Here is a 25,901-nt window from a genome sequence, read left to right on the forward strand (position 1 = left end):
TTCAAACAATAATATTTATTTAATACTTTTTACTATACTTTGTAGCAAATATCTCTTTTTTGCTGATTTGAGTTTATAATAAACCTCTGTTATTACATCTGTTATTTATTCTCTTAAAATCAAGGCTCTGGTTGTCTGAAAATGTTGCTCTTTTTCCTTCTGGTAGTTACGTTAATACATGTAAAGCCCCCTGTGCGTGTATGTTTGTTAATACGGGTTTAATATTTAGATTTACTATGTGCAACATCTAAAACAAGGAAATGGAACTAAAGGCAGTGACGTCGGAAAGATGCCTTGGCAACAGCGAGTAAAGCTACAGTACAGTGGCCCCATAGCAGCGTTCCATAATCTTCCACTCTGGTTTCAGGCACTCTTTTTCCATGGCAGTTCCTTCTCTTCCCTCTTGAACTTTTATATTTTAAATTTTTGCAATGGGGTGGCCAATCGATTCTGTTGAGGCCCGATGGTGGGACGCAGAGGACCGTCAACGATTCACCACATATTTCCCCTGACAGGAGGACACCCACCTCGAACTCTTTCCTTGAACGTTTCCGCTTAATGTGGAGCCCGGCCCTGGTTTATTCGCGCGTTTATTGGTATTGATATCTGCTGGCCCTTGGCCGTTCCTGAGTTTTTTTCTTATTTTTATTTTGCGAAAAGAAAACCAGGGCTGGAGGCTCCTATTCTTGGCTGGAGAGAGATCCGCAAAGATGAGGTCTGGTTTTGGCTGTTGCTGCTGCTCGCGGTTTGGTAACATTTGGCAAATTAAAAGACAAAGTAAAGGTGTGATTTTCTGCCACAGATCCGATCCCAGAGACTTGCGGCTCCCATCAAGGGGCAGGTGCTTCCTCTATAGATACTGTCCATGGAGTGAGTGCCTGGGGCTTCCAGGACAGACAGAGGATCCTAGAAGATGAGCCAGGTGACCAGGGCAGAGAGGGAGGCCAGGAGCAGTGGCAAGAAGGCAGGCAGGAGCAGATGGCGGACAGAAGAGGGCGAGCCGTTGGTTCCTCCACAGAGTTCAAAGAGGCTGCCTTGGAAATCGAGGTTTTTGGATTCCCGTTTCAGTTTTTCCCACATATCTTTTGCTCCTTCCTGGCAATCCGTAAGGGCGGTGATGGTGCAAGCGTGGAAGTCGTCCCAGTATCTAGATAGAGGAGGGGAACAACAAACAACACGAGCATGTTGGCATGAGATTCTCAAACTCTTGAGTGGACATCATCAGGCTCTACAAACGTCCCTGGCCAATTAATCTGCATGCATTTGTGATGCTGACCCCACTATGTCGTGGGCCATGAGAGCGACACAATATCCCAAGTTCAACATTGGCCTACCCTTCTAGACAACAGCATGCATACATGTTAACAAACCCCACAATCACAAAGTAACAGTATATAGCTACACCCAGGGACGACCGTATGCCCCTCACCCCCGACATAAATTACATGCATGGACTTAAACAAAAGCCAAAGTTCAAAGGACACAGGTCAAAAATGCACCCAAAAACACATGCCAACACAACAATACTGTAGATATATGTTATGTGGAAACCCATCTTAATTTTACATTCCCTGTCACAGTGCCTGTTTTTGGTTAACCTTATAACACATCAAGCCAGTTCAATGACAGGAGAATGACTCAACTTGTGTCTGTGCCTCACTTGGGGGGATATTGGAGAGAATGGGGCGAGTAGCTGAGTCTGCTCTCAAACGCTCATGGGATTCACTGAAATATCTGAGCGTTTGAAGCAACATTATTCCAATTCCCTACTTATCTTGTTAACGTAAAATGTTGGGTTTGGTCAGTGTCTCTTTTTCAGCGGGTCCTCTTAGCGCATGTAAATTATACCCACTTCTGTGGATGTAGGCTGCACCTGTGATGCAGGTGGGGATTTTGCGTAAGGCCTTTTTTTAATTAATGTTTTGTGCATACTCCTGCTGGTGGCAGATAAAACAATACATAACATTAAAATAAGCAAGGGTGAGGGGTAGCAGGCGGTGGGTTGCTGGCCTTTGGTTGGCCACCCTAGAGAAAATACAATGTGCATTGACAAAGAAGGGACTTTTCGGTACATGCCTGTAGCCAACCAGCAAAAATATAAAAAAGGTATGGCAAAGGAGCCTTACTTCCAGTGCACTTTGAACCCGTCACATGAATAGCTGGCCCCAGAGTCACAGGGAAGATGGCAGTACTGGGGTCTCTCTACTTCGCGAACATGGATGGCTCTGTGCACTTTCAGGTCACTGGTGGAAATGAATGTGTAGGATATTTCTTCGGGTCTGCTTTGCCCTGAAAGGTTCCCATTTAAGTTAAAATAAGTACAGCACACATAACGCGGTGCGCCATCAGGTCCGGGATCCCACTTCAACACGGGGATCCATGAAACATCAGGAACCAGGGAATTAACCCCACAGGTTCGTGTGCATACTGATGTCGCACGCCTTCGGAGTGGTAGGATATTTTAAGGATAAGTGCCCAGTTTTGATAAAGACAATAGTTGGTCGAAACACGTGTCAACATAAGGGCACCCTTCACAATAAAGGCAATTTTCTATATTCTTCTATAACGTTTCGTGGTACATTACTAAAGGGCGTACTCAGGTACTCAACCCAATGTTTGCAAACCAAGGTCTGGCTATACCTCACAGTACCTGGGGAAGCGATATTCCACACTGCCAAAACACTTCAATGGTTAGCGCACCCTCGCAGTACCAGGGGCGGCGATAGTCCACACTGCCAAAACATTTCAACGGTTAGCGCACCCTCGCAGCAACTGGGGCGGCGATATTCCACGCTGCCAAAACACTTCAACGGTTAGCGCACCCTCGCAGCACCTGGGGCGGCCATATTCCACGCTGCCAAAACACTTCAACGGTTAGCGCACCCTCGCAGCACCTGGGGCGGCGATAGTCCACGCTGCCAAAACACTTCAACGGTTAGCGCACCCTCGCAGCACCTGGGACGGCCATAGTCCACGCTGCCAAAACACTTCAACGGTTAGCGCACCCTCGCAGCACCTGGGGCAGCGATATTCCACGCTGCCAAAACACTTCAACGGTTAGCGCACCCTCGCAGCACCTGGGGCAGCGATATTCCACGCTGCCAAAACACTTCAACGGTTAACGCACCCTCGCAGCAACTGGGGCAGCGATATTCCACACTGCCAAAACACTTCAACGGTTAGCGCACCCTCGCAGCAACTGGGGCAGCGATATTCCACGCTGCCAAAACACTTCAACGGTTAGCGCACCCTCGCAGCACCTGGGGCAGCGATAGTCCACGCTGCCAAAACACTTCAACGGTTAGCGCACCCTCGCAGCACCTGGGGCAGCGATAGTCCACGCTGCCAAAACATTTCAACGGTTAGCGCACCCTCGCAGCACCTGGGGCAGCGATAGTCCACGCTGCCAAAACATTTCAACGGTTAGCGCACCCTCGCAGCACCTGGGGCAGCGATAGTCCACGCTACCAAAACACCTCAACGGTTAGCACACCCTCGCAGCACCTGGGGCAGCGATAGTCCACGCTACCAAAACACCTCAACGGTTAGCACACCCTCGCAGCACCTGGGGCAGCGATATTCCACACTGCCAAAACACTTCAACGGTTAGCACACCCTCGCAGCACCTGGGGCAGCGATATTCCACACTGCCAAAACACTTCAACGGTTAGCACACCCTCGCAGCAACTGGGGCAGCGATATTCCACACTGCCAAAACACTTCAACGGTTAGCACACCCTCGCAGCAACTGGGGCAGCGATAGTCCACACTGCCAAAACACTTCAACGGTTAGCACACCCTCGCAGCAACTGGGGCAGCGATAGTCCACACTGCCAAAACACTTCAACGGTTAGCACACCCTCACAGCAACTGGGGCAGCGATAGTCCACACTGCCAAAACACTTCAACGGTTAGCACACCCTCGTAGCAACTGGGGCAGCGATATTCCACACTGCCAAAACACTTCAACGGTTAGCACACCCTCGCAGCAACTGGGGCAGCGATATTCCACACTGCCAAAACACTTCAACGGTTAGCACACCCTCGCAGCAACTGGGGCAGCGATATTCCACACTGCCAAAACACTTCAACGGTTAGCACACCCTCGCAGTACCTGGGGCAGCGATGGTCCACACTGCCAAAACACTTCAACGGTTAGCACACCCTCGCAGCAACTGGGGCAGCGATATTCCACACTGCCAAAACACTTCAACGGTTAGCACACCCTCGCAGCAACTGGGGCAGCGATATTCCACACTGCCAAAACACTTCAACGGTTAGCACACCCTCGCAGTACCTGGGACAGCGATAGTCCACACTGCCAAAACACTTCAACGGTTAGCACACCCTCGCAGTACCTGGGGCAGCGATAGTCCACACTGCCAAAACACTTCAACGGTTAGCACACCCTCGCAGTACCTGGGGCAGCGATAGTCCACACTGCCAAAACACTTCAACGGTTAGCACACCCTCGCAGTACCTGGGGCAGCGATAGTCCACACTGCCAAAACACTTCAACGGTTAGCACACCCTCGCAGCAACTGGGGCAGCGATATTCCACACTGCCAAAACACTTCAACGGTTAGCACACCCTCGCAGTACCTGGGGCAGCGATAGTCCACACTGCCAAAACACTTCAACGGTTAGCACACCCTCGCAGCAACTGGGGCAGCGATAGTCCACACTGCCAAAACACTTCAACGGTTAGCACACCCTCGCAGCACCTGGGGCAGCGATAGTCCACACTGCCAAAACACTTCAACGGTTAGCACACCCTCGCAGCACCTGGGGCAGCGATAGTCCACACTGCCAAAACACTTCAACGGTTAGCACACCCTCGCAGCACCTGGGGCAGCGATAGTCCACACTGCCAAAACACTTCAACGGTTAGCACACCCTCGCAGCACCTGGGGCAGCGATAGTCCACACTGCCAAAACACTTCAACGGTTAGCACACCCTCGCAGCAACTGGGGCAGCGATATTCCACACTGCCAAAACACTTCAACGGTTAGCACACCCTCGCAGTACCTGGGGCAGCGATATTCCACACTGCCAAAACACTTCAACGGTTAGCACACCCTCGCAGCAACTGGGGCAGCGATATTCCACACTGCCAAAACACTTCAACGGTTAGCACACCCTCGCAGCAACTGGGGCAGCGATATTCCACACTGCCAAAACACTTCAACGGTTAGCACACCCTCGCAGCACCTGGGGCAGCGATAGTCCACACTGCCAAAACACTTCAACGGTTAGCACACCCTCGCAGCACCTGGGGCAGCGATATTCCACACTGCCAAACACTTCAACGGCTAGCACACCCTCGCAGCACCTGGGGCAGCGATATTCCACACTGCCAAAACACTTCAACGGTTAGCACACCCTCGCAGCAACTGGGGCAGCGATATTCCACACTGCCAAAACACTTCAACGGTTAGCACACCCTCGCAGCACCTGGGGCAGCGATAGTCCACACTGCCAAAACACTTCAACGGTTAGCACACCCTCGCAGCACCTGGGGCAGCGATAGTCCACACTGCCAAAACACTTCAACGGTTAGCACACCCTCGCAGCACCTGGGGCAGCGATATTCCACACTGCCAAAACACTTCAACGGTTAGCACACCCTCGCAGCAACTGGGGCAGCGATATTCCACACTGCCAAAACACTTCAACGGTTAGCACACCCTCGCAGCACCTGGGGCAGCGATAGTCCACACTGCCAAAACACTTCAACGGTTAGCACACCCTCGCAGCACCTGGGGCAGCGATATTCCACACTGCCAAAACACTTCAACGGTTAGCACACCCTCGCAGCACCTGGGGCAGCGATATTCCACACTGCCAAAACACTTCAACGGTTAGCACACCCTCGCAGCACCTGGGGCAGCGATATTCCACACTGCCAAAACACTTCAACGGTTAGCACACCCTCGCAGCACCTGGGGCAGCGATAGTCCACACTGCCAAAACACTTCAACGGTTAGCACACACTCGCAGCACCTGGGGCAGCGATATTCCACACTGCCAAACACTTCAACGGTTAGCACACCCTCGCAGCACCTGGGGCAGCGATATTCCACACTGCCAAAACACTTCAACGGTTAGCACACCCTCGCAGCACCTGGGGCAGCGATATTCCACACTGCCAAAACACTTCAACGGTTAGCACACCCTCGCAGCACCTAGGGCAGCGATATTCCACACTGCCAAAACACTTCAACGGTTAGCACACCCTCGCAGCACCTGGGGCAGCGATATTCCACACTGCCAAAACACTTCAACGGTTAGCACACCCTCGCAGCACCTGGGGCAGCGATAGTCCACACTGCCAAAACACTTCAACGGTTAGCACACCCTCGCAGCACCTGGGGCAGCGATATTCCACACTGCCAAAACACTTCAACGGTTAGCACACCCTCGCAGCACCTGGGGCAGCGATATTCCACACTGCCAAAACACTTCAACGGTTAGCACACCCTCGCAGCACCTGGGGCAGCGATAGTCCACGCTGCCAAAACACTTCAACGGTTAGCACACCCTCGCAGCACCTGGGCCAGCGATAGTCCACACTGCCAAAAACTTCAACGGTTAGCACACACTCGCAGCACCTGGGGCAGCGATATTCCACGCTGCCAAAACACTTCAACGGTTAGCACACCCTCGCAGCAACTGGGGCAGCGATATTCCACGCTGCCAAAACACTTCAACGGTTAGCACACCCTCGCAGCACCTGGGGCAGCGATATTCCACAGCACCTGGGGCAGCGATATTCCACGCTGCCAAAACACTTCAACGGTTAGCACACCCTCGCAGAAACTGGGGCAGCGATATTCCACGCAGCCAAAACACTTCAACGGTTAGCACACCCTCGCAGCAACTGGGGCAGCGATAGTCCACACTGCCAAAACACTTCAACGGTTAGCACACCCTCGCAGCACCTGGGGCAGCGATAGTCCACACTGCCAAAACACTTCAACGGTTAGCACACCCTCGCAGCAACTGGGGCAGCGATATTCCACACTGCCAAAACACTTCAACGGTTAGCACACCCTTGCAGCAACTGGGGCAGCGATATTCCACACTGCCAAAACACTTCAACGGTTAGCACACCCTCGCAGCACCTGGGGCAGCGATAGTCCACACTGCCAAAACACTTCAACGGTTAGCACACCCTCGCAGTAACTGGGGCAGCGATATTCCACACTGCCAAAACACTTCAACGGTTAGCACACCCTCGCAGCACCTGGGGCAGCGATATTCCACACTGCCAAAACACTTCAACGGTTAGCACACCCTCGCAGCAACTGGGGCAGCGATATTCCACACTGCCAAAACACTTCAACGGTTAGCACACCCTCGCAGCAACTGGGGCAGCGATATTCCACACTGCCAAAACACTTCAACGGTTAGCACACCCTCGCAGCACCTGGGGCAGCGATAGTCCACACTGCCAAAACACTTCAACGGTTAGCACACCCTCGCAGCACCTGGGGCAGCGATATTCCACACTGCCAAAAACTTCAACGGCTAGCACACCCTCGTAGCACCTGGGGCAGCGATATTCCACACTGCAAAAACACTTCAACGGTTAGCACACCCTCGCAGCAACTGGGGCAGCGATATTCCACACTGCCAAAACACTTCAACGGTTAGCACACCCTCGCAGCACCTGGGGCAGCGATATTCCACACTGCCAAAACACTTCAACGGTTAGCACACCCTCGCAGCACCTGGGGCAGCGATATTCCACACTGCCAAAACACTTCAACGGTTAGCACACCCTCGCAGCACCTGGGGCAGCGATATTCCACACTGCCAAAACACTTCAACGGTTAGCACACCCTCGCAGCAACTGGGGCAGCGATAGTCCACACTGCCAAAACACTTCAACGGTTAGCACACCCTCGCAGTACCTGGGGCAGCGATAGTCCACACTGCCAAAACACTTCAACGGTTAGCACACCCTCGCAGCAACTGGGGCAGCGATAGTCCACACTGCCAAAACACTTCAACGGTTAGCACACCCTCGCAGCACCTGGGGCAGCGATAGTCCACACTGCCAAAACACTTCAACGGTTAGCACACCCTCGCAGCACCTGGGGCAGCGATAGTCCACACTGCCAAAACACTTCAACGGTTAGCACACCCTCGCAGCACCTGGGGCAGCGATATTCCACACTGCCAAAACACTTCAACGGTTAGCACACCCTCGCAGCAACTGGGGCAGCGATATTCCACACTGCCAAAACACTTCAACGGTTAGCACACCCTCACAGTACCTGGGGCAGTGATAGTCCACACTGGTTAGCACACGCTCACAGTACCTGGGGCAGCGATAGTCCACACTACCAAAACACCTCAATGGTTAGCGCACCCTCACAGTACCTGGGACAGCGATAGTCCACACTTGTTAGCGCATGCTCACAGTACCTGGGGCAGCGATAGTCCACACTACCAAAACACCTCAACGGTTAGCGCACCCTCGCAGTACCTGGGGCAGCGATATTCCACACTGCCAAAACACTTCAATGGTTAGCACACCCTCGCAGTACCTGGGGCAGCAATATTCCACACTGCCAAAACACGTCAAGGGTTAGCACACCCTCACAGTACCTGGGGCAGTGATAGTCCACACTGGTTAGCACACGCTCGCAGTACCTGGGGCAGCGATATTCCACACTGCCAAAACACATCAACGGTTAGCACACCCTCACAGTACCTGGGGCAGCGATATTCCACACTGCCAAAACACTTCAACGGTTAGCACACCCTCACAGTACCTGGGGCAGTGATAGTCCACACTGGTTAGCACACGCTCACAGTACCTGGGGCAGCGATAGTCCACACTACCAAAACACCTCAATGGTTAGCGCACCCTCACAGTACCTGGGACAGCGATAGTCCACACTTGTTAGCGCACGCTCACAGTACCTGGGGCAGCGATAGTCCACACTACCAAAACACCTCAACGGTTAGCGCACCCTCGCAGTACCTGGGGCAGCGATATTCCACACTGCCAAAACACTTCAATGGTTAGCACACCCTTGCAGTACCCGGGGCAGCGAATTTCCACACTGCCAAAACACGTCAAGGGTTAGCACACCCTCACAGTACCTGGGGCAGTGATAGTCCACACTGGTTAGCACACGCTCACAGTACCTGGGGCAGCGATATTCCACACTGCCAAAACACTTCAACGGTTAGCACACCCTCGCAGCACCTGGGGCAGCGATAGTCCACACTGCCAAAACACTTCAACGGTTAGCACACCCTCGCAGCACCTGGGGCAGCGATATTCCACACTGCCAAAAACTTCAACGGTTAGCACACACTCGTAGCACCTGGGGCAGCGATATTCCACACTGCCAAAACACTTCAACGGTTAGCACACCCTCGCAGCAACTAGGGCAGCGATATTCCACACTGCCAAAACACTTCAACGGTTAGCACACCCTCGCAGCACCTGGGGCAGCGATATTCCACACTGCCAAAACACTTCAACGGTTAGCACACCCTCGCAGCACTTGGGGCAGCGATATTCCACACTGCCAAAACACTTCAACGGTTAGCACACCCTCGCAGCAACTGGGGCAGCGATATTCCACACTGCCAAAACACTTCAACGGTTAGCACACCCTCACAGTACCTGGGGCAGTGATAGTCCACACTGGTTAGCACACGCTCACAGTACCTGGGGCAGCGATAGTCCACACTACCAAAACACCTCAATGGTTAGCGCACCCTCACAGTACCTGGGACAGCGATAGTCCACACTTGTTAGCTCACGCTCACAGTACCTGGGGCAGCGATAGTCCACACTACCAAAACACCTCAACGGTTAGCGCACCCTCGCAGTACCTGGGGCAGCGATATTCCACACTGCCAAAACACTTCAATGGTTAGCACACCCTCGCAGTACCTGGGGCAGCAATATTCCACACTGCCAAAACACGTCAAGGGTTAGCACACCCTCACAGTACCTGGGGCAGTGATAGTCCACACTGGTTAGCACACGCTCGCAGTACCTGGGGCAGTGATATTCCACACTGCCAAAACACGTCAACGGTTAGCACACCCTCACAGTACCTGGGGCAGCGATATTCCACACTGCCAAAACACTTCAACGGTTAGCACACCCTCACAGTAGCTGGGGCAGTGATAGTCCACACTGGTTAGCACACGCTCACAGTACCTGGGGCAGCGATAGTCCACACTACCAAAACACCTCAATGGTTAGCGCACCCTCACAGTACCTGGGACAGTGATAGTCCACACTTGTTAGCGCACGCTCACAGTACTTGGGGCAGCGATAGTCCACACTACCAAAACACCTCAACGGTTAGCGCACCCTCGCAGTACCTGGGGCAGCGATATTCCACACTGCCAAAACACTTCAATGGTTAGCACACCCTTGCAGTACCTGGGGCAGCGAATTTCCACACTGCCAAAACACGTCAAGGGTTAGCACACCCTCACAGTACCTGGGGCAGTGATAGTACACACTGGTTAGCACACGCTCACAGTACCTGGGGCAGCGATAGTTCACACTACCAAAACACCTCAACGGTTAGCGCACCCTCACAGTACCTGGGACAGCAATAGTCCACAGTACCAAAACACCTCAACGGTTAGCACGCCCTCACAGTACCTGGGGCAGCGATAGTCCACACTATCAAAACACCTCAACAGTTAGCACACCCTCACAGTACCTGGGGCAGCGATAGTCCACACTGCCAAAACACTTAAACGGTTAGCACACCCTCACAGTACCTGGGGCAGCGATAGTCCACACTACCATAACACCTCAACGGTTAGCACACCCTCACAGTACCTGGGGCAGTGATAGTCCACACTGGTTAGCGCACACTCACAGTACCTGGGGCAGCGATAGTCCACACTACCAAAACACCTCAATGGTTAGCGCACCCTCACAGTACCTGGAACAGCGATAGTCCACACTGGTTAGCGCACGCTCACAGTACTTGGGGCAGCGATAGTCCATACTACCAAAACACTGCAATGGTTAGCGCACCCTTACAGTACCTGAGGCAGAGATAGTCCACACTGCCAAAACACCTCAATGGTTAGCGCATCCTCACAGTACCTGGGGCAGCGACAGTCCATACTGCCAAAAAACCTCAACGGTTATCGCACCCTCACAGTACCTGGGGCAGAGATAGTCCACACTGCCAAAACACCTCAATGGTTAGCGCACCCTCACAGTACCTGTGGCAGCGATAGTCCACACTACCAAAACACGGCAACGGTTAGCGCACCCTCACAGTGCCTGGGGCAGCGATAGTCCACACTACCAAAACACTTCAACGGTTAGCGCACCCTCACAGTACCTAGTGCAGCGATAGTCCACACTACCAAAACACCTCAACGGTTAGCGCACCCTCACAGTACCCGGGGTAGCGATAGTCCACACTACCAAAACACCTCAACGGTTAGCGCACCCTCACAGTACCTGGGGCAGCGATAGTCCACACTGCCAAAACACGTCAACGGTTAGCACACCCTCACAGTACCTGGGGCAGCGATATTCCACACTGCCAAAACACTTCAACGGTTAGCGCACCCTCACAGTACCTGGGGCAGCGATAGTCCACACTACCAAAACACCTCAACGGTTAGCACACCCTCACAGTACCTGGGGCAGTGATAGTCCACACTGGTTAGCGCACGCTCACAGTACCTGGGGCAGCGATAGTCCACACTACCAAAACACCTCAACGGTTAGCGCACCCTCACAGTACCTGGGACAGCGATAGTCCACACTGGTTAGCGCACGCTCATAGTACCTGGGGCAGCGATAGTCCACACTACCAAAACACTGCAACGGTTAGCGCACCCTCACAATACCTGAGGCAGAGATAGTCCACACTGTCAAAACACCTCAATGGTTAGCGCACCCTCACAGTACCTGGGGCAGCGACAGTCCATACTGCCAAAACACCTCAACGGTTATCGCACCCTCACAGTACCTGGGGCAGAGATAGTCCGCACTGCCAAAACACCTCAATGGTTAGCGCACCTTCACAGTACCTGTGGCAGCGATAGTCCACACTACCAAAACACGTCAACGGTTAGCACACCCTCACAGTACCTGGGGCAGCGATAGTCCTCACAGTACCTGGCGCAGCGATAGTCCACACTACCAAAACACCTCACCGGTTAGCGCACCCTCACAGTACCTGGGGCAGCGATAGTCCACACTATCAAAACACCTCAACGTCTAGCGCACCCTCACAGTACCTGGGGTAGCGATAGTCCACACTACCAAAACACTTCAACGGTTAGCGCACCCTCACAGTACCTGGAGCAGCGATAGTCCACGCTACCAAAACACCTCAACGGTTAGCGCACCCTCACAGTACCTGGGGCAGCGATATTCCACACTACCAAAATACCTCAACGGTTAGCGCACCCTCACAGTACTTGGGGCAGCGATAGGCCACACTGCCAAAACACCTCAACGGTTGGCGCAGAGTGAGATGAACTACCCCAGTTTTGTTTTTGAGTACTGTGTAATGAATGAAACGGAAAACTCACCATTTTGAAGGCAGTATGTGAGCCTTCATTGACGGAACACGGAAGCTTTCAAGGCTGCGTCACCGAGCAGGTCGGTTTCTCTAGAGACGCCCCTGACGTTTGTTTTACATCCAATCTCTCCCTTCACAATAACGGAGGTCTACATCCACGAGGAACCCAACCCGTGAGGGCGGGGGGGGGGCTCCCCCCTAGTGCACACTGCGTGCACATAACACGGGTGCATTGAACTCCTCGGGTAAAAATGCAAGAGGAATTTGAAAGAGACGGCGGCATTCGATTGGCTTGTGGCCTTCCCAGGCATGTCACCTCCACGCCCCGTACGGTGTGAGGAGGGGGGGGGCAGCCCCCCTCAGCCCGCACCCCAGCCTCCCCCCCCCCCCGTGTCCCAGAGCACTCTCGCCTGCGCTCATTTACGAGCTCCCCAGAGGGGTGGCAGGCCTGGATATTTGGCACTTTGGAGATAATTAATGAGAAGCCGAGGTGCCGGGGAGGCGGCCAGAGCGCCTCGCGTGCAATATCTCCGCTGTAATTGCGTCTCCCCGGGGGCGCTAAATCTCCGGTCGCCTGCTGTCCAGCAAGACCCCCCCCCCCCCGCCATCGCTCCACTTCTAAGGAAGGGGCGCATGTGGAAGCGCGCACGCACCAGCCGCTCAATTACGCCCACTTCTTGCGCCGCAGTCTATAAAGTGTGTTTGCGGCAGCAAAGGGGTCAAGTCAAGTAGCCAGGCCTCCTTGTAAAGTGCAACTTTTAATAATTACTCCTTAGTGACATGTTTTTATGAATACCCATTACCATTTGGTTTGGGCCTTCGTTTATATGAAACAATATGCAGATCTTTAATGTAGTGCCCTGTTTGAGGGAGGGCGGGGTGGAGGGGGGGGGGGGGGCTGTAATCGTTGCAGAACACGAACACCACATTTTCTCTACCGAAGTTTTGTCTTATTAAATTCAGGTAAAAAAAATATATATATATGAGCATAGGTCAACAAAAATAAAACATTATGAACATTTGGTTAACAAAAAATAAAACATTATGAACATAGGTCAACAATTAAAATAAAACATTATGAACATAGTTCAACAAAAAAAAAACATTATGAACACAGGTCAAGAATAAAACCAAAAATGAAACATTATGAACATTCGGTCAACCAAAAATAAAACATTATGAACGTTGGCGAACGAAAAAATAGAAGGAAGCCCAGTTTGCCGAAGCAAAAAGGCCTAAGGTTACTAACAACATTACAAGACGTCTTGGAATGCAGAAAACGTCATAAAATATGGAATCAATATTATTAGGGTTGCACGCGGCAAATGAACAATGGAACTACTTCCTGTCCGCTGCGGTGGACGCAGAGGGAGGAAGGGGAGACACTTCTCTCCTTGCTTGACATAAGGATTGCCACCCCCGGACCCCCGCTCCCACTAATCAAAGGGGCATTTAAATAAGGTGTCGCGTTCTCGCCTAGAGGGCCTCTCCCGCGGCCCCAGAGATGAGGGCCCTAGAGCGGCGCTCGCCGCTGCCCGTGCGCCGATATGCAGCACGTGCACTAACAGTCTGGCGCCCCGGCCGACCCTCCTCTGAAGCCCGGAAACTGGCGCCGCCGGAGCCAAATTAATGGCAGCGCCATCTGTGCGCGCCGCGAGGACGAGCGCGGCGGGAGGGGGGAGTGGCGTGTACACGAGAGACACCAGCAAACAGTGTTGGAGCCTGTGCCAGCGAGTGTGAACGTTAATTTGTGAGTCGGGATGACAAGAAAGTCGCAGGTGCTTTCTCCAGTGTGTGAGAATTAAGCATTAGGGGGGAGACTGTACATATGTGTGCGGAGGGGTGTGTCCGTGCTTGAAGGCGAGGGAGAGTGTGTCGAGGCAAAGAAATGGCCTGGAGAACAATTGTGAGAAGGCTGTGGGAGGGAAGGAAACAAGGAATGGAGTGTGGAAGCGGGAAAGGAAGGAAAAGGAGAGGAGAAGAAGGATGGAAAGAGGGGAAGGATGGAAAGAGGGAAACGAAGGATGGAAAGAGGGAAACGAAGGATGGAAAGAGGGAAAGGAAGGAAGGGAAGGGAAGGAAAAGTAAAGGAGATGAGAGGAGAAGATGGAAAGGAATAATGGAAGAAAGAAAGAAAGAAAGAAAGAAAGAAAGAAAGAAAGAAAGAAAGAAAGAAAGAAAGAAAGAAAGAAAGAAAGAAAGAAAGAAAGAAAGAAAGAAAGAAAGAAAGAAGGGCTACATATGCATTAATTCTGCAGGTTAACCCATGAACATACATCAGTACACGGCCCAGGTGCACAGGCGTCTTCTGCGTTGAATGTTTCATAATAAAGCGGACTTACGTGCAGATGGTCTTGAGGTTCTTGTCATCGTCCATGTCCTGCGGGTAGTTGGCCATTTTGTCGCCCAGTGTGAGCAGGCAGTTCGAGAATCCCTTGTAGACGGCATCGCATTTGCCCGCTGCCCTCACCGCCTGCACCAGGTAGGCTGTGGACAGACAGAGCAGCACTGGTGAGCCTGGACAGCGCCAACATCCAATCCTGGCCTGCACCCCATACAAGGCCCCCATAAAACAGCCCCCATTACCCCGCAAAACATGCCCTAGGCAACGGACAGAGCACCCTCTCCATTAGACCCCCATAGACATCCTTCTCAGGGTATCCTGGCCTGCACCCAACACAAGGCCCCTATAAAACAGCTCACATGACCCGAAACGCATACCTTAGGCGACATATAGAGCACATCCTCCCTTAGACTCTATACAAATCCTTCTCAGGGTAGCCTTTTATTTATTTATTTTCATGTCTTTAAATTTATAGAGCTCGCAAACAGCCCTTGGGCATCGAGGCACTGTTGCATGTGATGAGCTTAGTTACAAGATGCGTGTGACTGGCATTGAAACATAATTACAAACTTAATACAAATATTACAGACAGGCATACTGATAGCGTTGTATACAGAAAGCAGAGTACACTGATGGCACGTAGTCAGGATTAGCCGAAGAGTAGTGTCTTGACAGCTTTGCGGAAGGCTACATTGGAGGCTTGCACCCAACACAAGAACCCCATAAAACAGCCCACATGGCCCCGAAAAGCATACCTTAGGCACCATACAGAGCACATCCTCCCTTAGACCTCTGACAAATCCTACAAATACAGTTCCCCTCATTGCAGTCTGTCCTACACCCCACACAGACCTCACACAGCAGCACCGCCTGCCTTACATCCAAAGATCCCTCCTAAAACAGTGAGGCTTATACCGAGCACATCCATAGCTTCCCACAAAAAACAAGGGATATGATTTACAAAAGTGTTTTCAATGGGAAAGTCCCACAGGCCCAATACAGCCTGATGTGGCAACCGTCCGCATCTCTCGGAGAGCAATATAACTTAGCTGGTACGTAGAAAGGACTTCCACCAAAGGCTACTGCGCATGTGCGCATACAATCATTATTATCCAACGAAATTAGAACGGATTTGACGTCACTAACGTTTCAAAGTCTTAGTTGGCTTTGTAGGATTCGAACCTGCGACCTGCTGATCACACACACATCTCAGCAGCACGTGTTTAACCTGCTGAGCTATTTCACCAGCAACCTAGCCTACAACCCTTAAAGAAGTCCACCGCTGCAGCCCGTCTCAGACTGCACACAGCTATTTGAACCCACACAGAAGTCACATAGACCTCATTGAACTCTGTCCACATCTTTCACCGTCCATTTTACATGTTACCGTCCAATGGCATCCCCACGCAGACCTCACAAGACACGCACGGTCTGTCGGGCACAGATCTCGCACAAGTGGTCGAAGTGAGCGGGAGCGGTCGGAAGCGGTGCTCCTGTACTTTTTTTAATTACCTTTCACAGCTCCTATACTTTTATTTTAAAAAGAAACCGTTCCGGAATGGTTTCGTTTTAAAATAAAAGTGTAGAAAGAAGTTGAAACTTGCACTTTCAGTGCACTGCACACGTTCCACAATGTTTGGGGGTGTTTATTGTGTGTGGGAGGGGACGTGGTGATGGGGTTTGTGGGGAGTGGGTGCAGGCCAGCAGGGAACATGGTTCCACTACTTCCTGTCGTACACTTCCACCACTGCCACACAGCAGCCCTCTCTCGCCCCTTACAGTCCTCTCTCCCCACTGCCACACGCACCCAATGTAACCTGCCTTATGCCCCCATATCGCTCCCCCACAATGGAGTCACGCGGATGCAACAGCACACAGCCTGCAGGCACCCTGCAGCTATCGCGAGAGAGCACGAAAAGCAAGGGGCCACCCCAAGAATGCATTAAAATCAAAATGGCAACTCCTCTTATAGCTGTTATTAAGGCAATTTATAGCAGCAAGACTGCAATCGGACCCGAGCTATGAGCAGCCGTTCCATTCCAGGTGCACATCAAACAGGCAGGGGAGATTGGAATATAGCCGCAGACACCCATGCTTAGGTTATTCCGATACACGATGCTGTGTGTAGTGCGTGCAGCAGCGACCAGCGTTGGTTATCACTACAGACCCCCGCCCCCCACGCCGCACAGTCTGTATGTTGTATTTAAGCTTCTTGGAGAGCGTGAAAGCAAAAGCTCAATAAACGTGTTCACGCCCGCCCACCGCTCTCCACGCGGATACACATACCTCGACTTGACCTTCTTGCGAAACAGATGGCACGTCTGCTTGGCATACGCGCGCTGGCCAGAATACACATTTTCTAGTGAAAACTACACATATATTTCTCTCCGTGCAATAAATAGACTTTTTGGATTCGCACCCACGGCGTAGCCTTTTCGGAGAGACTATCATGGACAGCGCGAGCTGTGTGCCTGCGACAGCATGCGGTGCTGGAAAGCGAGCCACCGCGTCGCCTTTACAGGGAGACTACCATGGACAGCGCGAGCTGTGTGCCTGCGACCGCATGCGGTGCTGGAGAGTGAGCCACCGCGTCGCCTTCACAGGTAGACTACCATGGACAGCGCGAGCTGTGTGCCTGCGACCGCATGCGGTGCTGGAGAGTGAGCCAGCACGTCGCCTTCACAGGTAGACTACCATAGACAGCGCGAGCTGTGTGCCTGCGACCGCATGCGGTGCTGGAAAGTGAGCCCCCGCGCCACAGCGTCGCTTTTACAGGGAGACTACCATGGACAGCGCGAACTGTGTGCCTGCGACCGCATGCGGTGCTGGAGAGTGAGCCACCACGTCGCCTTTACAGGGAGACTACCATGGACCGCGTGATCTGTATGCCTGGGACCGCATGCGGTGCTGGAGAGTGAGCCATCGCGTCACCTTCACAGGGAGACTACCATGGACAGCGCGAGCTGTGTGCCTGCGACCGCATGCGGTGCTGGAGAGTGAGCCACCGCGCCACAGCCTCGCCTCTACAGGGAGACTACCATGGACAGCGCGAGCTGTGTGCCTGCGACCGCATGCGGTGCTGGAGAGTGAGCCACCGCGCCACAGCCTCGCCTCTACAGGGAGACTACCATGGACAGCGCGAGCTGTGTGCCTGCGACCGCATGCGGTGCTGGAGAGTGAGCCACCGCGTTGCCTTTACAGGGAGACTACCATGGACAGCGCAAGCTGTGTGCCTGCGAGCGCATGGGGTGCTGGAAAGTGAGCCACCGCCACAGAGTCGCTTTTTCACAGAGACTACCAGGGACAGCTCTTGCTTGCGACCGCATGCGGTGCTGGAAAGTGCGACCGCATGCGGTGCTGGCAAATGAGCCGCCGCAGGAGTCGGGCCACTTTTTGCACATGAAGCCGCCAAGAAACGGACCAGGCCCGTTCGAGCGCGGAGCCCGGACTCGTCGGCCGTGTGCCGGCTGCAACGGGACATTCGATGCTTCTCGGGAGAGTTAGGAGCGCGAACGCCACACAGTGCTGTCGCCGTGTATATCATGAAATTACTAATGGGGTCCTTACATGTAGCCCCCACTCCGACAGGTGTTTATCGTTATTGTTATTTGCAAGGCATGGCTGAAATGAGCACTACCACCACCCCCCAAAAAAGACATTAAAAGCATGCAATACAAATGACCCGTTCAACCCACTTTTATTTTAATTGCCAGATTAAACTTGCAGACATTGTACCGAGCCAGCATTGTTTAATGTTTTGTTTTAAATTGCGAAATCCGCATCGCACCCATGTTATCCTCTGCGCCCGCGCAATTAAAGGCGCAGTACGGGGCACGGGCATTCTATGTAGGGCGGCCGAATCCACGAGGAGGCCCCAAACCCAGCGGCCGGTCCCCCCTTTCCAGGTCCGCGGGCCCAGGGGTCCCCGAAAGTAAAGCCTGCCCATTTCTTGCAGCCGGGGCCTCTTTTTGTTTCGTTATTTTATTTTTATTTTTTGTATATTTCGTTCACGTGTCCTCTTCTGACAAATTGGGGCTGATTTACAAAAATGTTTTAACAATGGGGGCAGTGCCATGGAGAAGACGTCCGTAAATCAGGCCCTGCGGGTGTGGAGTCGAGTGCCCGTGAGTGGACGAGGTTTCACTTGAACCGAGTGACGCTTGAGAATAATAACAACGTCAGGAAACGCAGCGCATAATGAGCGCGCGCTCCACGGCTCTGTGAGGATTTTTGCAAAAGTGAAGGGGGCGCTGAATCCGTGCACATTCTAGGGCGCAGGGGGTGCGGGGTGAAGTGCCGTGTAAACGCGTCCCCCAGATGACAGGGTGCATTCACCCCACTTCCAAACCGTCTTTCAACCTACGTTTGAAACCACCCTCCTTCGGTACCTGCGGATATGAATCGCCGTGTTTAGCAGCAATAACTGTTATTTAAATCCGTTCTTATATTTAAGAGAGTCGTAATGTGTCATCTCGTAGCTTTATTGCGTACGCCAGGTCTGTGGCGCAGTAAACAGAGGTCTAATATTGCACTTTATTTATTCGTGTGCTTTTACAGATTGGCTACTGCAAACAATGGTAACAGAACTGTAATGAACGGAATTAACCTCCCCCCCGCCCCCCAGAGAACGTTAAGACAATACAACCGTCAAACGCCGTGTTAAATAATTAAAACGGAGAAGACCGTTAGTCGAATCCAAGCGCGTAGAACGGAACACTCGCAGCTAACTGCTGCAATTCGCACCGCCAGGTTCGACGTGCAATCTGTGCGTGTGTAACACATCAGAACCCGGTGGGTATTCGGGCACGACACTGCTCGCGAGGGCCCCGGTGTAACTGCGGCGGTGGTTGTGTGGATGTGTGCACCGTCGGCACCCCAGCACTCGGTTTCTGTTTGAGGGCTCCCCTCCTACCGGTGCTGCCGTTGTACACGGCTCGAAGGCCGCTCCACCCCTCCCCACCTCGCTTCAAACCATTGAAATACCCACTCTCCGCGGTGGCACCCGTTAAAACAAATGAAGAGAAGTGAGGTCATCACGATGTGTGCGCGGAGGGGGGCTGGAGGGGTAGGGGGGGGTGCTGAAGTGTGAATCCGGGTGTTAGAGAAAGCCTCCACACGTTCGCACTTGAGTGATGGGAGAGTGTGTGTATTTTGGGGTGTGTTGAGAGGCACGCGCGATTAATCTGTGAATCGGTAAATTAATGTCAATATGCTCTCCGTACCCAGGGCCAAAAGAGCGAGAGCAGGAGGTGCCAGCTTTCCCTACCTCGCCTCCCTGCACTGGAACAGCCCCCCCCCCCCACCTCCCTGCGAGCCGAACCTTCATCACCCACTGCCTTCAGCAAGGCTAGGAAAACTGCCCTGTTCGCCTGATCATCCCTACTTGCTGCTGATGGGACGTCCCTCCCCTTCCTCAGGGGTACTTCAATGCTCACTACTGCGACTAGTCTTTTGTAACAACGACCCTCTGTGCATATTATGTACAATACTGTCTAAGGTTTGAACCCTGTACCCACTGAAACTAAGTTTTCTCACAAGTAACAGCGCCACAATGCCCCTGGGCTGTCCTTGCGCTATACAAATGCAAAAAATAAATAAATAAATCAATAAATCAATCTGCGGAGGGGTGTGCAGGGTGAGATCATACACCTGCCCCCCACCCCCATCAACTCTTCTTCTCGCGAAGGAAGGAAGGAAGGAAGGAAGGAAGGAAGGAAGGAAGGAAGGAAGGAAGGAAGGAAGGAAGGAAGGAAGGAAGGAAGGAAGGAAGGAAGGAAGGAAGGAAGGAAGGAAGGAAGGAAGGAAGGAAGGAAGGAAGGAAGGAAGGAAGGAAGGAAGGAAGGAAGGAAGGAAGGAAGGAAGGAAGGAAGGAAGGAAGGAAGGAAGGAAGGAAGGAAGGAAGGAAGGAAGGAGGGAGGGAGGGAGGGAGGGAGGGAGGGAGGGAGGGAGGGAGGGAGGGAGGGAGGGAGGGAGGGAGGGAGGGAGGGAGGGAGGGAGGGAGGGAGGGAGGGGGGAGGGAGGGAGGGAAGGAAGGATGGCAGGCAGGCAGGCCCCTCCCCCAACCTGCCGAACAGAAGACCCCGCAGGACGCACGGAGGGGCCGTCGGTGGTATGCTCATAAAAGATGCTCTTGCAAATGGGTCAGCGCTCAGGACGGGAACTCCCACGGGTGTCGGCGAAAGAGCAGTGGCTGTTCCGGGAGGGGGGCCGTGGCTGAGGGCATCCTGCCGCTGCGGGGCGGGGGCAAGGGTCAGAAGGGTTTGCTTTCCCGTCGCTCGCTTGGTTGACTTTGGATTCGGGCAATTGACCTGCTTGTAAAAATAAGGCGTAAAGGCGGCACTTCCGACAGGCCGGGCTGTGTGCGCCGAGGCGGAGCGGCGCGCCGGCCCTTTATCCCCATCAAGCCGGCCGCCAATGAAGGGCAGGAAGGCCTGCGGGTGGCGGCGACCATCCGGGCCGGGGGGACCGGGGTGTCAGGGACGCTGCCTGCACGGTGCGGGCCTCGGCTCTGCCCTTAGCCACGCGGGCACCCAGGCAGATGGGCAATGTCGCCCCCACACAGGCCGAGAAAGGGGGCGATGCAGAGCAGGAGGAGGAAGAGAGGGATGGGCGTCTAAGACAGAGAAGTAGGGAAGAAGAAAAGACGAAAGGAACGTGAGATAAAGGAAGGAAGAGTGGGAGAGGCGGGGGAAGAAGGGAAGAAAGAACGGGGCGGAAAATATAGAAAAATCATAATATCGGTCTGTGTGTTGGAATGTAGTGCCAGAAACACTGTCTAACAATTGAAGCAGCACTGGTTTGGCTTTTATAGCGCCCACACTCGACAAGTGTGGCAATGACAGATGCCATGGGGCGCTGTGGAATGTCCGTGGCTGGCATGACGTATGGGTGACAGACTGATTTTAAGTTGTTTTTTCGGGGGGCGGGGGAGGGGGGGGGGTGACAAGGACTGTACTGGTGGATGAATCGTGCAATCCGAGGCGCGATGTGACAGGGGACGGGGCGGCCTTTCCCAGGATTCTAATGGAGAGTGGGAGTGTCCATTCACCTGGGACAGGAATTCCCTCCTTCATGCGTCTAAGAGAGAGAGTGAGACAGGCGCCTTCTCTTGCATTGCCCCCCCCCCACCCCGCCCCTAATACAGATCTGAATGAAGCCAGTTAACTGACAGCCCCCACCCAATATCCAGGAAGGAAGGAGGGGCGACCTTGCCCCATGGGGGTTCCCGCCTCCCCTGCTCTGCCGACATTACCATCATCATTTCGCCATCTGCATAGCGCCTTTCAGCATGGGTCTGGTCCCAAGGCGCTGTAAGCTGAACGCCATCGGAGGGACAGTCCTAAAGTATGGGACATTATGCGTGTGTGTATTATGGATATTAAAGTTAATAAGGGGTGTCCAAGTCCCACGTATCCGAATTAATTTCGATTTGTAGAGCTTCACACGGCCTCGCGAACACAGAACTAAACAATACACAATTCGAAGATAACATCCACAATAGCCGAACAATGCCGGACAACACTTAGAACGAAGAAGGCACTCGAGCGCCAAAATAACATAAGTGGCGATATTGACGACCCTGTTACATGACAAGCACCTTAATGTATATCTTCAGAGGCCCCGGGGCTAAAGGGACAGTCACCGCGCGCTGGGCCTTGGCGCTCGCGGGGGGCTGTGGAGACGTGCTTCATGCGTGGATGAGATGTGGGAGAAAGTCAGATAAAAGGAGACCCCCACTCCTGCGCCCAACACAGGCAGATCTGCGGAACCGTTCACCTGTGCGTTCACTCTGACCAGCGTCCCTGGGAGTACATAGCAAACGTGCACGCCTGCCGCCAGCCCCAGCCCTGACCTGTGTAGCATCTGACACAGAAGACGTGTGTGTGTCAGGAGATGCTCCATTGCTGTGGAGTGCAGGACGTGGCTCGCATGCATTATCCTGCTTTATTTATTGTTTTTCATTTTTAAAGCGCCCTGAGCCCGGGGGCATCAAGGCGCTGCTACACACCAGTTAAACATTCATAAATAAATCAATTATCAGGAGAGAAAAAGAACAAAGAAGGAAAACATTTGAATTTCAGGCGAACGTTTTTTTTTCTCCAAGCTCTTTCAAGCCACCTCAATTGTTTTGGTGTGATACATGCCCACATGGAAGCACACACATGGTACACATTCATGCGCACGCACATTTACCAGGGCGCCGAGCATGTCCAGCCCTGTGCACATACACGAGAACACATACTCCCCTCTAGAACACATATATTATGTTCATTATGTCTGGCTATTTTTCTGACCGCCTGTAGACTATGTTCTATATCCCCGGGGAAATAGACGCCCCCCCCCCCCGTGCATGTGTGTGTGTGCGCGTGTGAGAGAACCTCCATTGGCACATAATGAGATCCTGGCAGCCCGTGACCTTGACACCGATCACACGCTAGGAATGGCCCCCCAGGCGTCTCCCTAACTGGATTTCAGGCAGCTCTGGGGGTGTGAACCCGTCATTAAAGGGCGATCTGTCAGCGCATTAGGCGGCCGAGGTGCCAAGAACCAGCCGCGGCAGTGAGCCGTCTGTGCCGCATTCAGCAGCCAGGGGCAAGGCAGGGCTCCCGCGGGGGTGCCAATGCCCTGGGGCAATTCCGGGGCAAGCCGGAAATCCTGGCGAGCCGACTCCAGCATCAGAGCGGATCGGAACCAGACAGGCGCCCCGCTGCGAGCCTCCTTTCATGTGTGTCTTGCAAATGGCGAACCCGTTCAAATGCGATTTCTTTTTACACACGATCGGCCCGTCTCCTTTTCAGGGGCGGCTGTACCTTATTTTAAATACGCTGCAGAACAGGCGATCCATTCACGCAGGAAAATGGCTTCTAGGTTAGGTCCGAGGCCAGGAAACCTCTGCTCGATCTGACTGGCGGAACGCACAGTCCATGCGCGTTTACACGCAGGAACCCCAACCACACCAGCTATTTCATGGAAGACAGGTTATTAAATCATTGACCGCGAACAAGCGCCCAGATGCCCTAGGGTTAGGCGCGCTATATACATATAATAAATAAATAAATATCAACGACGGCAACCCATTCATCAAATAATATGTGTTTATATATTCTCTATAAAGGCACACGCTCGTTTAAATAGACATGTGTCTGAAACAAGAGTATTCTTCCATGAAAGCTCCCGTGGAGCACTGCAGAGAACACGCAAGGACCGGGACATTGTTTATTTTTTTTAGCATGTTACGAATACTACCGACGCGTCAAACGGATCTGAAACGGTGTGAAAACAATTCGCCTATGTGTATATCTTTGTAAAGATAAAAATGGACCCAAGAGGCATAAGTAGGAACTCTACGTAGGTGGTTTCGTTGCCCCTCATTTCTGGGTTGTGACAGAATCGCGCAGCCTTCTCTCTTCCCAACACCACAACCCCCAGCGCCCGCACCCCCAGAATCGCACGCCCCCTGCGCAGTTTCGCAGCTCACCCCGCTTCCAGCGCATCCCCAAGAAATACAGCCGTGTGCTCGCGGACGGCATCTTCATCCGTTATGCATTAAATATGCCCCTCACTGGACAAAGACGAATGGGCACGGGCAAGGGGACCAACACATTGGCAGAACCTGCACACTCACACGCAGGCACTAGTCCATTCAACCCGCAACATCAAACGGCACGTTTCCCAAGCTTTGAAGACATTTGCACCCGACTTGTGCATATCCCCCCCCCCCACCCCTCATACCCCATGGGGGCGATGCCGCGGCACGCGGCGTGTGCGGCAGGAGGCGCACACTTACCTAGCTGCACGGCCAGGATCAGTGGGATGTATCGGCCGTTCCACTTAAGTCCCATCCTACATTTAGTAAAACCATTGGAGATTGCAGAGCTTAAATCGTTAGCTGGAAAAGCGGGAGCGGAGACGCAAGCACCGGCATCGCCCGGAAATACGGCGGCGGCCGTGATGTTGGTGCAGCCGGGGAGCCCGAGTGGGAAAGGAAGGAAAAGGGGAGTGGGTGAAGGGGTAGAGGAAAGAGAGAGCCCGGGCGGTGCACTCCGCGGAGGAGGGAGGAGGCTGGGGAGCCCCCGCCCACCAGCACTACCGCCGCTGCCTGGGAGGGAGGGAGGGCACCGGTGCAGGAGGGAGGGGCGACGTGGGCCCGGCCGTGGGTGGGGAACCCAATCCCCAATGTTAGCAGAGAAGGGTGCCCCCTGCCTGGGAGGACGCCCCTCTGTGTGGCATGGGGGCGTGGCAGTAGGAAAGACCCGAGACTGGGAGAGGGGGGGTTGGGGGGAGGACCCCCCCTGTAGTTGGTGGGAGGAAACCACAGCTGCGGGGAGGGTGTGTGAGGGGAGCATACCACTTTTGGAGAGGGAGCAGAGTCTGGCCTCGTAGATTGGGGACGGACGTTCCTTTCCTGGGGAGGAGAGAAGAACCCCCCCCCTCACACCCTGGCCGGGGAGGAGTAAGGTGAGCTCTGCTGGGGAGAGAGGCGCGTATACTGTGGGAGGGGCCGAGAGGAGGACCTCACTGTTCGGGCGCCTATAAATTCTCCGGCACCACTGAATGAAAGTCAGGCCGATTATAGTCGGCACAAGGCGGGATCTGCCAGGTACTGGGGGGCAGGCAGGCAGTGCAGCGCCCCTCTCCCCGAATTCCAGGGGCAGTGCAGCGCCCCTCTCCCCGAATTCCGGGGGCAGTGCAGCGCCCCTCTCCCCGAATTCCGGGGACAGTGCAGCGCCCCTCTCCGCGAATTCCATTTCACCCGGTGAACCCCATCGGGGTAGTAATACAACTATGACTCGAGGAGGCAGCGAGGCCGAGGAGACTGGGGAGTCGGTCGGCATTGCGACATCCCCCCCACCCACCCCGGCAGCGCCCACTTCGCCCCCACAGCAACTCAGCCAACCCCGGAGCCTATCTCCGCTCGCCCCTACACAGGACACACTGGCCGCATGCATTTGCCCAACTGCCCCCTATATTGCTCACGGAATGCCTAACAGAAGCCCCCCAACAGCAC

At 53.6% G+C, this 25,901-nt stretch overlaps 1 protein-coding gene across 1 annotated transcript; it reads right to left on the reverse strand.

The window, feature by feature from the left end:
• NRN1 (neuritin 1) lies at nt 1-24,911 on the reverse strand. Its single transcript, XM_069613462.1, has 3 exons — nt 24,681-24,911; nt 14,892-15,036; nt 1-1,147 (listed from the first exon to the last, which is right to left on the reverse strand). Exons 1-3 carry the CDS (start codon nt 24,733-24,735, stop codon nt 907-909), a joined length of 441 nt encoding a protein of 146 aa, XP_069469563.1. The 5' UTR covers nt 24,736-24,911; the 3' UTR covers nt 1-906.
• Between the last annotated feature and the right edge of the window lie 990 nt (nt 24,912-25,901).

This window comes from Ambystoma mexicanum, chromosome 5p, assembly GCF_040938575.1.
Source record: "Ambystoma mexicanum isolate Mex_15411 chromosome 5p, UKY_AmexF1_1, whole genome shotgun sequence".
Taxonomy (NCBI): Eukaryota; Metazoa; Chordata; class Amphibia; order Caudata; family Ambystomatidae; genus Ambystoma; species Ambystoma mexicanum.